Here is a 14,293-nt window from a genome sequence, read left to right as displayed (position 1 = left end):
TATGTTATCTCATTATATTTATAAGTTATAAGTATAACATCGATTTTATCTGTGAAGAAATTACTCACTAACTTTAACCAAAAAAAAAAAATAATTACTAATCGACGCATGTAGTATTCAGTATATACACATTATTAAATATATATATTAATGTAGTATACAGTATATACATTGTTAAATATGAGTACGTGAAAAACCTGTTGGTAAAGTAACGTACTCGCTGGAAAAGAGGAAAAAAACAGAACCCATTTCGCCTATAAAAGGATCCTTTAAGATATGCAGCTTCCTCATCTTCTCAACTTAAGCCAATTCAATAGGTTAATCTTCTTACCAAAAATGCATTTCTCTTATCTTTCCTTGTCGACTTGGACAACCCTAATAACATTGGGTTTTCTTATGCTTCAATCATCTAAGTCCAGTGCTCAACTAACCCCTACCTTCTACGACAGTACATGCCCTAGCGTCTTTACCATCGTTCGGGACACCATCGTAAACGAGCTCAGATCAGATCCTCGCATCGCTGCAAGCATCCTTCGTCTTCACTTCCACGACTGCTTCGTTAATGTAAGATATTGTTTTTTCACCTTTAGCAGTAAACTTTTTTTTCATTTTTTTGGTTAGCATGTTAAAGTAATCTTTTGTTTGTAATATATGTATACGTTAGTCTCTTCTATAATGACGTCCTTTAAGAAAAAAGCAAAATTACTGATTATGTCAAGGAATTTTTTTCCAAGTTTTCAAAATCTGACTGAATTGTGCTAATTAAAAAACGTGTGACTGAAATTAAAACCAGGTTTAGCGATTCCGTCACACAAATTAACGTCTGTTAAGTCGTGCATTCGATTCTACCAATCCTTAAAAGATAAAGTTTTTTTTACATCAATTTAATACATTATGTATTTTTATTTCAATCAAAAAGTATTATATATTAAACGTCCAAATAAAAATAAGATGAGGTTTTTTAAAAAACTTTTTTTCAATATTCATGTATTGATTTCTAACGATTTGCTTTATCAACTAATTTACGGGTTGAATAGGATTGTAGTTATGCTAATTGATTTCTGAGAAATATGGGATTTACGGCCTTGGCATTTACAAATTTAAATGTTTGGAAGATTTAGTTAACTATAGTAATATTTTATTTTAGTATAGTTACCATGATATGTTATCCGCAATAATAATAAATCACTGGGCTAACGAAATCTGTTTACAAAAATGTGAATATAAAATTTCACGTATTTAGATGTGATATTTTTGTATTTTACCGTCTAGTATTTTAGCTCTTGTCATGTTTTTTTTTTTTTACGGTCTAGTATCTTAGCTCTTGTCGTCATTCGTCAAGAATGATGATGACTCATAACTTATAAAGAAATGATTCCACAACATTGTAGTAAGATTTGATCTCCCATGCATTCAACGGACATGAGTTATGTATATATAAATTTGAAAAAAACATGGACCCGTACCAAACATGTTATCAGTTTATATCGATAATTTATTATAAAATATAAATAAAACATTTTATAGAAATCACTCAAAACTCTCAAGCTTATCGTCAAACACTGAAAACCCCACGCAATATTTGGAAATATATATATAAACAGAGCTGGCGCTAGAAATACTAAGGCTAGAGGAAGTAACATTTTAAAAGACTGATTAATTAAAGAAAAAACAAAATTTAATGCCAACTGCAAGATTTAGGAATTGAACACTGGACATATAAGTGACTCTCAGCTACTTTAACCACTACACTACTAAAATATTTTGAAATTTTTATGGCTGGTTATTTACTTAATCCATTTGCGGCCGCAAGCATGTGCCTTGCTTGGCCTCATGGCCGGCACTGTATATAAATATACGTGAAAACCTAATACTGTATATCATTTTATTTATTATTTCTGGGATATTTTCAGCCTTCGAATAAGATGTAATTGTTAACCTAATTAATATATAATTAATGTTGACCTTTTTGTGTTAGAAGTTTGACATAATGTAAACTAAAATGAATACTAACTTGTTTATATACTACGTACGTATGTATGTTACATATTACTTAAGAAGAACAAATGTTTTTAGTGAATGTAAATGCAACCTAACACTCTTTTATAGGTAGTAAATTATTTGTAAACTAAAACAAAACAAAAACTAATTATGATTTTAATATATTGATTATTTTCGTTTTTTGAAAGGGCTGCGATGCATCGATTTTGTTAGACAACACAACATCCTTTCGAACAGAAAAAGAGGCGGCTCCAAATGCAAACTCGGCTCGAGGATTTCCAGTGATTGATAGGATGAAAGCAGCAGTTGAGACAGCATGTCCAAGGACCGTATCATGCGCAGATATGCTTACCATCGCAGCCCAACAATCTGTAAATTTGGTATGCATTATCTCTCTTTTTTATCATTTATTACAAATAGTCTCAAATTCTTCGGTGAAAGTCGTCACCGAACATATTAAACGTGACAATCATTATATGACATGCTGCAACTCGCAAGTTGTACAGTATAATCTAGATTTGATATTATCACAGATCTACTACCAGACATGGCTTAAAGATTCATTGCGAAAAATATTTAAAATGCATGGTAGATAATATCAAGTACAGCAATAAACTCGGTTCTGATAAGACTCGTTTTTTAGTAACTAGAAAGAAAGCAAATTTCTAAAAGAACTGAAAAAATAACCATAACGTCGAGAACCTGATTGTTAAATTTACAAAACTGATAATTATTTCCAAATATGGGTATTTTAGGCAGGAGGTCCTTCTTGGAGGGTTCCTTTGGGGAGAAGAGACAGCTTACAAGCTTTTTTTGATCTCGCTAATGCAAATCTTCCCGCTCCATTCTTCACGCTTCCACAACTTAAGGCCAGCTTTAATAATGTTGGACTTGACCGTCCTTCGGATCTCGTTGCACTCTCGGGTAATTTTCATACTTGAACTCATCATCTAATTAGTTTAGAAACTTTATTGTTAATTTATCTCTTCTTTTGGTTAGGTGGTCACACATTTGGTAAAAACCAATGCCAATTTATTATGGATAGGCTATACAACTTTAGCAACACTGGTTTACCCGACCCTACTCTCAATACTACCTACCTCCAGACACTTCGTGGACAATGTCCACGTAATGGTAACCAGACCGTCTTGGTGGATTTCGATATACGTACACCAACGGTTTTTGACAACAAATACTATGTGAATCTAAAAGAGCTAAAGGGACTTATCCAGACCGATCAAGAATTGTTTTCCAGCCCTAATGCCACTGACACAATCCCGTTGGTCAGATCATATGCTGATGGCACCCAAAAGTTCTTCAATGCTTTTGTGGAAGCAATGAATAGGATGGGAAACATTTCACCTCTCACTGGAACTCAGGGACAGATCAGACAGAATTGTAGGGTGGTCAACTCCAATTCGCTCCTACATGATGTGGTTGAAATCGTTGACTTTGTCAGCTCTATATAATATAGCAATAGTTGTTTCCATACATGGGGCAACCAAAAATATATGTTTGCGTGATAATAAAATGTTCTCAAAACGTTAATAAAGAGCATTTCATTCCTTTTCTCTTATAACTTTTTCAAAGTAATTTATCTAGTCTCAATTGATTGAAAAAGGAAAGCAAACAAACATAGTTAAGTTTTAAACAATTACTAGATTTTAACCTGCAATACACCGTATGCATATAACTTTTATTATTATATATATATTTTATATTTTATTTGTTTGTTAAATATTGGATGTTTTCGACATCGTGTCCCTGTTCTCAATCAGATTGAGGATGCACTGGTGATATCTTGTATTTTTATGAGTTTTTAAAGCTTATTTCCTCATTGTTTTGTGCATATTCATGAGCATTTAGGTTGTTTAGGCTGCATTGTGCATCAAGTTGGGTATTTCAGGTGTTGGAGTGGAGATATGCAACGAAAGTGTGCTTTGGAGCCAAATAAGTCAAGAATTTGCAAGGAAATGAAATGAGGACAAGGAGGCCGAACAATCGACCAGCCGATCGACCAAATGGTCGATCAACGCATCATCGGATTCGCGGACTTCAAACGATCGAGCAACCGATCGACCATTTGGTCAATCAAAGCACTATCGGATCCCTCGGACTGGACACAGGACAAAACGATAGACCAAGGCAATCAACCAAATGGTCGATCGTGACGCGAGCCGAGACTTCGGAGACTTGGACGATCGACCGAGCAATCGACCAAATGGTCGATCGAGACGCAAGCTGGACTTTGGACTTCAAGGATCAAGACTTCGGGAACTTGAGCGATCGACCAACCGATCGACCAAATGGTCGATCACGACAGAGGACCAATCGACCAAATGGTCGATCAAGTGGTCGATCGTGCGCCATTTTGAGACCTAAACCCGGTTTGTTCTGGTTTTCTCTGAATTGTTTAATTTCAATCCGGTTTGTTCCGGTTTAGTTTATGTTTTCCTATAAATACTCAAACCCTAATTGTGGAGATTTATCTCTTATCTTATCTTTTATCTATTGGATTATCTTTTGTTTAGTAGCCACCTAGGGTTCTTAAGCTTTTCTACACTTGGTTTTGTTGAATCTTTGGTGGATTTTCCAGTTTTAATAGCAGTTTGTCTTTCAAATCTCCTATTCTACAATCTTTAGTTATGATTTCACAAAGTAGATTAGGGAGATGGATGGTTGATCTTTGATGTCTATGGCTTATTTTATGCATTTCCTATCTTGATTAGTGATAATAATGCTAGATAGCCTTGATCAAGCTTGATTCTAGACATTAGGATTTTTATGCCTACAAGGTGTTTGATGAAATTCCTGAACCAAACTATTCGAGAGCTTTGCATACCTAGCCAATGGAAATTGATGATTAGGGTGCTTAGTGGTATTTAGACTTGATATTAATGCATGCTTGCCTTGTGATTACCTTTGGAAATTGTTGATTATCACTTGATTAGCATAGAATCTCTATCATGGAAATGGATTGATTTGCATAAGTGTTCTTAGCCATAGGATTGTTCTTGATTGTTGCTTAGACATCTAGGATTGATTAGCTATCTCCCAAGTCAATTACCTTGCCCAAGGTTCTCTTGTTTATTCTTGATTTTCAGTATTGTTTATTTGCCTTGAGATTGCATTGTCTAGTTTCCTTTCTTTGAATCATTTGTTAGTTAAGATTGTGACAAAAGAATTTTCATTGATTAAGAATAGATTAATCATCTTTGTGTATTCTTGGTGTGTTGATTAATGCAAATTGTGGATTGATAATAATTGATACCAAAAGTTACTACATCAATTTGGCGCCGTTGCCCGTTTGCATTAGAATTGACCATTAGGATTTCATCTTTGCTTGAGACTATTCATTTACTTTACATTGTTTGTTACTTGGGTTGCATTGGTGTTTTGTCTTTGATTTTCAGGGTGTATGAACTTGAGAAGCCACGGCCTAGCAAACTTGTTTGAGCCTGTTGACGACGTACCCCGACTTGAAAGAGAGAACCGCCGTTTAGCCCGCCAGGATATGGAGAACAATCCGCCTCCTGCTGCTGGTCATAATGGAAATGATCAGCACAATGACAACCAAGCTCCTCTCCATCCTCCAAGATAACCACGAGTCATTGGAGCCTTTGATCAACCGAACATTCATGGGAACCGCCAAGGAATTAGAGCACCCGCTGTTGAGAACAATAACTATGAGATCAAGTCAAGTCTTATCAACATGGTGCAAAGCTCAAAGTTTCATGGTTTACCTATGGAAGACCCTCTTGACCACTTGGATCAGTTTGATATGATGTGTGGGACAGTAAAAATCAATGGTATCTCTGAAGATGCATTCAAACTCCGCCTCTTTCCGTTTTCTNAGAGCTTTGCATACCTAGCCAATGGAAATTGATGATTAGGGTGCTTAGTGGTATTTAGACTTGATATTAATGCATGCTTGCCTTGTGATTACCTTTGGAAATTGTTGATTATCACTTGATTAGCATAGAATCTCTATCATGGAAATGGATTGATTTGCATAAGTGTTCTTAGCCATAGGATTGTTCTTGATTGTTGCTTAGACATCTAGGATTGATTAGCTATCTCCCAAGTCAATTACCTTGCCCAAGGTTCTCTTGTTTATTCTTGATTTTCAGTATTGTTTATTTGCCTTGAGATTGCATTGTCTAGTTTCCTTTCTTTGAATCATTTGTTAGTTAAGATTGTGACAAAAGAATTTTCATTGATTAAGAATAGATTAATCATCTTTGTGTATTCTTGGTGTGTTGATTAATGCAAATTGTGGATTGATAATAATTGATACCAAAAGTTACTACATCAATTTGGCGCCGTTGCCCGTTTGCATTAGAATTGACCATTAGGATTTCATCTTTGCTTGAGACTATTCATTTACTTTACATTGTTTGTTACTTGGGTTGCATTGGTGTTTTGTCTTTGATTTTCAGGGTGTATGAACTTGAGAAGCCACGGCCTAGCAAACTTGTTTGAGCCTGTTGACGACGTACCCCGACTTGAAAGAGAGAACCGCCGTTTAGCCCGCCAGGATATGGAGAACAATCCGCCTCCTGCTGCTGGTCATAATGGAAATGATCAGCACAATGACAACCAAGCTCCTCTCCATCCTCCAAGATAACCACGAGTCATTGGAGCCTTTGATCAACCGAACATTCATGGGAACCGCCAAGGAATTAGAGCACCCGCTGTTGAGAACAATAACTATGAGATCAAGTCAAGTCTTATCAACATGGTGCAAAGCTCAAAGTTTCATGGTTTACCTATGGAAGACCCTCTTGACCACTTGGATCAGTTTGATATGATGTGTGGGACAGTAAAAATCAATGGTATCTCTGAAGATGCATTCAAACTCCGCCTCTTTCCGTTTTCTCTTGGAGATAAAACTAGGACTTGGGAGAAGAACCTACCAGTAGGATCAATCACCTCTTGGGATCAATGCAAGAGAGCTTTTCTATCGAAGTTTTTCTCTACTACAAGAACAGCAAGGTTGAGGAATGAAATATCAAGCTTTGCTCAAAAAGGAAATGATAGTTTTTGTGAAGCATGGGAGAGATTCAAGGGCTACACTATGCAATGTCTTCATCATGGTTTCTCCAAGGAGTCTCTTCTTAGCACATTGTATAGAGGGGTGCTACCAAAGATAAGGATGTTGCTTGACACAGCAAGTAATGGTAACTTTCTTGGCCAAGATGTTGATGTTGGTATGACTTTGGTGGAGAATCTTGCTCAAACTGATGGCAACTATGGGGAGGATTATGATCGAACTACAAGAGATCATTCTGATATGAATGAGCATCACCGCAAGGAGATCAAAACATTGAATGAAAAGATGGATAAGATGCTTCTTGCCACTCAAAAGCCAGTCCACTTTGTTAATGAATGTGAACTTTATCAAGAAGGTATGGAAGCTTGTGTTGAGAGACAAGAAGAGGTCAATTATGTTGGTGGCCAAGGCTATAACAAGTTCAATCCTAATTACCGCAACCACCCTAACCTCTCTTACCGCAGCACCAATGTGGAGAACCCACAAGATCAGACTTATCCACCCCAAAAACCACTTGGTTTCCCTTCCCAACCCAACTAATCAGCCTCAACCTCAAGGAAACTACCAAGCCAAGCCTCAAACCTATTCTCAACCACAGCAGCAAATGAATGCACCACATCTCCAAGGTCAAGTAGATGACACACATGCTCTACTTAGACAACGCCTAGAAGGACAAGGAATAGGAGCCATTGAACTTGCTACACAAATGAAAGCCATACACAACAAGGTTGACAATGTCTATGGTGAGTTAAATGCTAAGTTTGAAAGGTTGCAAACACAGGTCCAGGGACAAGCTTCTTCCTCTTCAACAAAACAAATGGGTTCTCTACCGGGAAAATCAGAACAAAACCCAAAGGCGTTTTGCAATGCCATCTTCAAGGAAGAAGTGACCAAGGTTACTAGTATGGGTTTAGAAAAATCAAAAATGGATAGCCATGTTGATGAGAATGAAAGGTCTATTGAAGAGATCTCTGCTCTCCTATATGGTTCTGCTGCTGAGAGTTTGGTGGTTGCTAAAGTTGAGAAATCTGAGAAGGGATCAAGGGATAAGGAGATAGTTGCCAAGGAGGTTGAAAAGAAAGATGAACCAAGTGTTGCTCTTCCTCTTTATAGTCCTCCAATTCCATTTCCACAAATGGTTCTTACAAAGGCCAAAAAGAAAGTGTTCTCAAGTTTCAAAGCTAATATGAATAGAGTTGGAGCACCTTTGCCTTATGTGGATAGCTTGTCTAAAGTTCCTAGCCATATAGAGGTCATCAAAGCCATTCTAGCAAACAGAGAGAAGGTGGAAGAGATCATGAGAATTTTTGATTCACCAAGTGAACAACAACCAAGTCCAAAAACACTTTCCAAGCTTGAAGATCCAGGCAGATTTACTATACCTTGCTCACTTGGTACTTTACAACTTGATGATGCCTTATGTGATTAAGGAGCAAGTGTCAATGTGATGTCACTTGAGATGGTAAAGTGTCTTGGGATCAAAGACATGAAGCAGCCCTCTTCTTCTATCATGTTTGGAGATGCTTCCTAAAATTCTCCACTTGGTTTACTTGAAAATTATCCACTCAAGGTTGGGGATTGCACAGTTCCAACAGACTTCATGATAGTTAAGATGAAAGAAACCAACAAGCTCCCTCTCATACTAGGAACTCCCTTTCTCAACACTGTGGGGGCAAGCATTGATTTCCCAAATAAGAGAGTAACTCTTCTTCATGTGAATCCCAACACATCCTATCCTATCAAACCTTCTTCCTCTACAATGTTTTGTGGAACAATCACTAGTGAAGAAGTGGCAACTAAGGAAGAGCATAGAGACTTGAATGATCAACATCAAGAGCTCCAAGTTGATAAAGTGGGGATTAAAGAGACTTCAAAGCTTGATGAGGACATTTTGGATGGTGAGTGTTTAGACTCCTTATTTGATGACCTCAAAGGAGATTCAAGAGAAGGGGATTTGGGTCAAGCAAATAAAGTTGTTGACAAGAAGAAGAGGAAAAAGAAACAAAACTACCTTCCCACCATTGTTTCTTCTCCTATGACTTTGTGTTTGCATCCCTTGGGGCTTGTTGATGGAGCAATAGAGTATAAAGTGAAGAACAAAGGTCCTGCTTCACTTTTTGCAAGTGTCAAAGCCCAGTTAGATCCCAACTATCATTATGACAAGGATAAGCTTCATGAACTTCTCTCAAGTGTCATTACTATCAACCTCCACTCTCCTTCTACCAAATCAACAGGATCTCAAGGGAGCACTAAAGCTCCTCCTATCACTCCATTCCCTAAGGTTCACAACTAGGGCCAAGGTATGGTCCTAACTTTCCATTGTATATACCATTTGAGTCTTGTTATCTTTGTTTTGTTAGTCTTTCTCTTGGACTTTTCTCACACAGGGACTGTGTGAATTAAGTTTGGGGGAGGGACTAACCATCTAACATTGTGTTCTGTTTTGATTTTCATGTTTTGTGTGATGCATTGTTAATAGCTATGTTTTGAGAAAAATTTAAAAATTTTTTAAAAATTTTCAAAAACCAAAAACAAATGCATGTAGCTTTGCATATTCATTCTTGTGTTTAGGATTGAGTCTAGAAGCATTTAGTATGCATTTCCATTTGCATTTGGGATAATAATGAAATTGCCTTGTAAAGGTAGAGTTTTAGGATTGAACCCACAACCCTCATTTATAGTTCATTTTTTGGTGCTTGTTTAATCTTTGGGAAAAAATGAAGAATCTAAGCTTAAAAGCATTGTATCACTTGAAAGCATTTTCTTCTAGTGTAAAGCTTGCTTGATAATTGCTGCATCTCTATATTATTTGGACTTTAATTTGATCTTTAAATTATTTTGCATATGGAATATGAATGCTAGCTCATGGAACTTTCATTTGGGTTAACTATCTCTATTTGCCACTCTATTTTGTTTAACCCAATCTCTTGCCACACCTTTGAACCCCATCCTTTTCTTTCAAACCTTGTATTGATTTGTTGAGTGAGGCCTTTTCTTGATAATGCTATAGGTTGTGAAATCTTGAGAGTATTGAGAATGACAAAGAACTGGCTCTTGTTTTTAGCTAGGCTTGGAATCTTTATAGCTAGCTAATAGGACTGGTTTTGAAAGAAATAGGTGGTTAGAATGTTGATTTGGGTTCAAGTTTGGGAACAAGAGGGAATAAGAAGGGAAATAAAGGTTTACTTGGTCAAAAGAAAAGAAAAAGTCTCTAAGGTTAAGTTGGTATTAAGCTCTAAGTCTCAAAGAAAAGGGATAGAAAGTGTTGTTATAGTCTCCTAGAATCAAAATGAAAAGAGTAAAGGAAAATCAAACAAGATTGGGAGTATAGCAAAGAATGAATAAGAAAGAAAAGGAGCTAGTGTTTAAAGCAAGAACAGCCTTAGAGATAGAATAAAAATAAAGGAATAAGACCATAAGTATAGAAGAAAAAGGGGTTAAGTTGAATAAGGTTGAATTTTTGGGTTTGAAAGGAAGATAAGAAAGATGAGAAAAGGGGTAGAAAAGCTTTTAGGTGGGTAGAACATCAAGAGCTAAGCTTTGTATGCCCAAATTATTCTTGGTCTTAGATAGATTTCATGATTGTCTAGCATTCCTCTTTGTTTGAGAGTTAACCACCCAAAAACACCATTTCCAACCACTTAATAAAAAGCCTCTCCCTTAAACCAATTGAGCTTGATTTATTTTCCATTTGCAAGATCACACCAAACACTTTAATGAATGTGAAAGAGATGTTCAATAGGATTGCAAGTCTTTGCCAATAGATAGAAAATGAACTAGAGTGATGCATTGTGTTAAGCATAGAAAAATATTTGTAAGGACTTTGATTGATCTTAGCACCATTGAACTACATTTGNAAATGAAAAGAGTAAAGGAAAATCAAACAAGATTGGGAGTATAGCAAAGGATGAATAAGAAAGAAAAGGAGCTAGTGTTTAAAGAAAGAACAGCCTTAGGGATACAATAAAAATAAAGGAATAAGACCATAAGTAAAGAAGAAAAAGGGGTTAAGTTGAATAAGGTTGAGTTTTTGGGTTTGAAAAGAAGATAAGAAAGATGAGAAAAGGGGTAGAAAAGCTTTTAGGTGGGTAGAACATCAAGAGCTAAGCTTTGTATGCCCAAATTATTCTCGATCTTAGATAGATTTCATGACTGTCTAGCATTCCTCTTTGTTTGAGAGTTAACCACCCAAAAACACCAATATCCAACCACTTTATAAACAGCCTTTACCTTAAACTAATTGAGCTTGATTTATTTTCCATTTGCAAGATCACACCAAACACTTTAATGAATGTGAAAGAGATGTTCAATAGGATTGCAAGTCTTTGCCAATAGATAGAAAATGAACTAGAGTGATGCATTGTGTTAAGCATAGAAAAATATTTGTAAGGACTTTGATTGATCTTAGCACCATTGAACTACATTTGAGGACTTTGGTTTGAATCCTTTGTCTCATGCCTTGTGGTTCTGAGTCCCATCTTTAAACCTCTCTCCCTTGTTTTTCACTTGGTTTTTGCTAGAGGACTAGCAAAGTATAAGTTTGGGGGAATTGATATCTTGTGTTTTTATGAGTTTTTAAAGCTTATTTCCTCATTTTTTGTGCATATTCATGAGCATTGAGGTTGTTTAGGCTGCATTGTGCATCAAGTTGGGTATTTCAGGTGTTGGAGTGGAGATATGCAACGAAAGTGTGCTTTGGAGCCAAATAAGTCAAGAATTTGCAAGGAAATGAAATGAGGACAAGAAGGCCTAACAATCGACCAGCCGATCGACCAAATGGTCGATCAACGCATCATCGGATTCGCGGACTTCAAACGATCAAGCAACCTATCGACCTTTTGGTCAATCAAAGCACTATCGGATCCCTCGGACTGGACACAGGACAAAACGATCGACCAAGGCAATCGACCAAATGGTCAATTGTGACGCGAGCCGACACTTCGGAGACTTGGACGATCGACCGAGCAATCGACCAAATGGTCGATCGAGGCGCAAGCTGGACTTCGGACTTCAAGGATCGAGACTTCGGGAACTTAAGCGATCGACCAACCGATCGACCAAATGGTCGATCACGACGGAGGACCAATCGACCAAATGGTCGATCAAGTGGTCGATCGTGCGCCATTTTGATTGTTGCTTAGACATCTAGGATTGTTCTTGATTGTTGCTTAGACATCTAGGATTGATTAGCTATCTCCCAAGTCAATTACCTTGCCCAATGTTCTCTTGTTTATTCTTGATTTTCAGTATTGTTTATTTGCCTTGAGATTGCATTGTCTAGTTTCCTTTCTTTAAATCATTTGTTAGTTAAGATTGTGAAAAAAAAAATTTCATTGATTAAGAATAGATTAAGCATCTTTGTGTATTCTTGGTGTGTTGATTAATGCAAATTGTGGATTGATAATAATTGATACCAAAAGTTACTACATCAATTTGGCGCTGTTGCCCGTTTGCATTAAAATTGACCATTAGGATTTCAACGGTTAGCGACGGGAGACCGACTGTTAAAGTGGAATGGCTCCGCCAATGGTACTTGTGTCCTCTGTGCGGCGTCTGTTGAAACACGTGATCACTTGTTCTTTTCTTGTCCGTATTCCTCTCAAGTTTGGTCTGCTCTTACTGGTAAGATCCTAGGCAGCCGGTTCACAACAAGTTGGCCCTCCCTCATGCCCATACTTGTTGATACAGCTAGCCGCCTCCATTCCTTTGTGTTACGTTACATGTTTCAGCTTACTCTCCACAGTCTCTGGTCCGAAAGGAATCGTCGGCGCCATGGCGACTCTGCCAAACCACCCCGAGTTCTCATTGCAATGATTGATAAACATGCCCGCAACCGATTAAACACAATGACAAGTATTCTCGCTTATGCAAATGGTCTTCTATTTTGGTTTCAAAGCCATAGTTACTAGCTAATGTTTTTTTAACACTTCTACTTTACTACTCAGCTTGAAGTTGCATTTATTGTAAAACAGTCTTTTTGTTGAATATAATTTTACATTCATACAAAAAAAATGTGATTAAATATAGGGTGAGTTACTAGAATATTGCATAAAAGCTTCCTTATTACAAAAGTAACATACAATTGTTTGTAATTACTAGACTAACACATTGTACCTATACTACCCCTGAAACTAGTGTTGAGAAAAAACGTAATTACGGCTAATGCCATTATAAAAAAAAAAAAACATTGGAAGTTGGGACTAAGTCTACCGATCCTTTGATGGTAGATTTATACACGTGGACTGATTAAAGGTGTACGTCAGATATTTTTGGTACACTTAGTTGTAGTCTTGGTACACTTATCGGTCACTGTAGATGGTACACTTAGTTGTAGTGTTGGTACACTTATCGGTCGACGTACATGAAATCGATTCGTTAGATTAAGTTGGTAGAGGAATTTCCCTTTGATGATAGACTTTTGTTTTAAGCGCGTGTAGCGGCAAACGTAACAGGGTGGGAAGATATTTATGGTAGACTAATGGCCTGTTGCGACAGATTTATGCGACAGCCTTCTCTCCTTACAGATATTTTTGGTATACTTTGTTTGTTTTTTGAAATAGTTTTCGTAGTGTTGTGGTAGGCTTCTTGTCCGTGGTAGATTTAGTAAGCAAGATTGACAGCTGTAAAGTCTTACCAGAATAACACGAATTTGTTTGAGCTGGCAAAGACAGTCGAGCGTTGCGATAGACTTATTGGAAGAAGATCTAAACACCTTTACTGTTCTTCCGATCTATGGTGTTCATGTAATAAAGTTTGTAGCAGATTCATCAATCGTGTTCTGTTTGTCTGCCGGAGCAAACGTCTTTTTCCTACTCAGTTTCTTTAATCTTTGATCTCGGTTCATCCATGGAAGAGCAAGATATCGTATTGGCGTGTGGGAGGTGGAGGGTAGACAAAAAGCGATGGTTGTTTGATGTTGATACTAGGAAAGGGTGCAGGATTATAGTTGCCGATAAAGAAACAAAGTTTGAAGACTTTACTGCTATGGTGTACGATGACTTTGGTTTCTGTGAAAGAACTTCCGCGATAAAGTTGAGCTATATGTTAGATAGATATAAAAAAAGCGGATGTTATATGCCACCGGTGATTGTTTCGAATGGTCGGCAGTTTCAAAACTTTCTCAAACTGCATAGGAGTGAACTCATCCGGCTATGCGTTGAGATCTAAGCTAAATCTGGTGAAACCTTGTTCAAGGAAGTTAAACCGAAAACCCCAGAACCAACACCCAAGACCCCTGAA

At 37.1% G+C, this 14,293-nt stretch overlaps 2 protein-coding genes across 2 annotated transcripts; both read left to right on the top strand.

Annotated features, from left to right (window-relative positions):
• On the top strand, positions 281-3,574 carry LOC104710834 (peroxidase 32). Its single transcript, XM_010427495.2, has 4 exons — positions 281-564; positions 2,190-2,381; positions 2,757-2,925; positions 3,001-3,574. Exons 1-4 carry the CDS (start codon positions 337-339, stop codon positions 3,468-3,470), a joined length of 1,059 nt encoding a protein of 352 aa, XP_010425797.1. The 5' UTR covers positions 281-336; the 3' UTR covers positions 3,471-3,574.
• Positions 6,740-7,594, top strand: LOC104715187. Its single transcript, XM_010432621.1, has one exon. It carries the CDS (start codon positions 6,740-6,742, stop codon positions 7,592-7,594), a length of 855 nt encoding a protein of 284 aa, XP_010430923.1.

Source organism: Camelina sativa, chromosome 9, assembly GCF_000633955.1.
Source record: "Camelina sativa cultivar DH55 chromosome 9, Cs, whole genome shotgun sequence".
Lineage (NCBI taxonomy): Eukaryota > Viridiplantae > Streptophyta > Magnoliopsida > Brassicales > Brassicaceae > Camelina > Camelina sativa.
The sequence above is the reverse complement of the archived record's forward strand: the minus strand, read 5'-3'. Positions and strand labels throughout refer to the sequence as shown.

What these genes read in the sequence shown, in the direction of transcription:
- LOC104710834 (XM_010427495.2), top strand. Translation starts at nt 337, where the DNA reads ATGCATTTCTCTTATCTTTCCTTGTCGACTTGGACAACCCTAATAACA. An exon ending in CCCAACAATCTGTAAATTTG is followed by an intron (nt 2,382 to 2,756) that starts GTATGCATTATC and finishes TGGGTATTTTAG; the next exon opens with GCAGGAGGTCCTTCTTGGAG. An exon ending in GGATCTCGTTGCACTCTCGG is followed by an intron (nt 2,926 to 3,000) that starts GTAATTTTCATA and finishes TCTTTTGGTTAG; the next exon opens with GTGGTCACACATTTGGTAAA.
- LOC104715187 (XM_010432621.1), top strand. Translation starts at nt 6,740, where the DNA reads ATGGTGCAAAGCTCAAAGTTTCATGGTTTACCTATGGAAGACCCTCTT.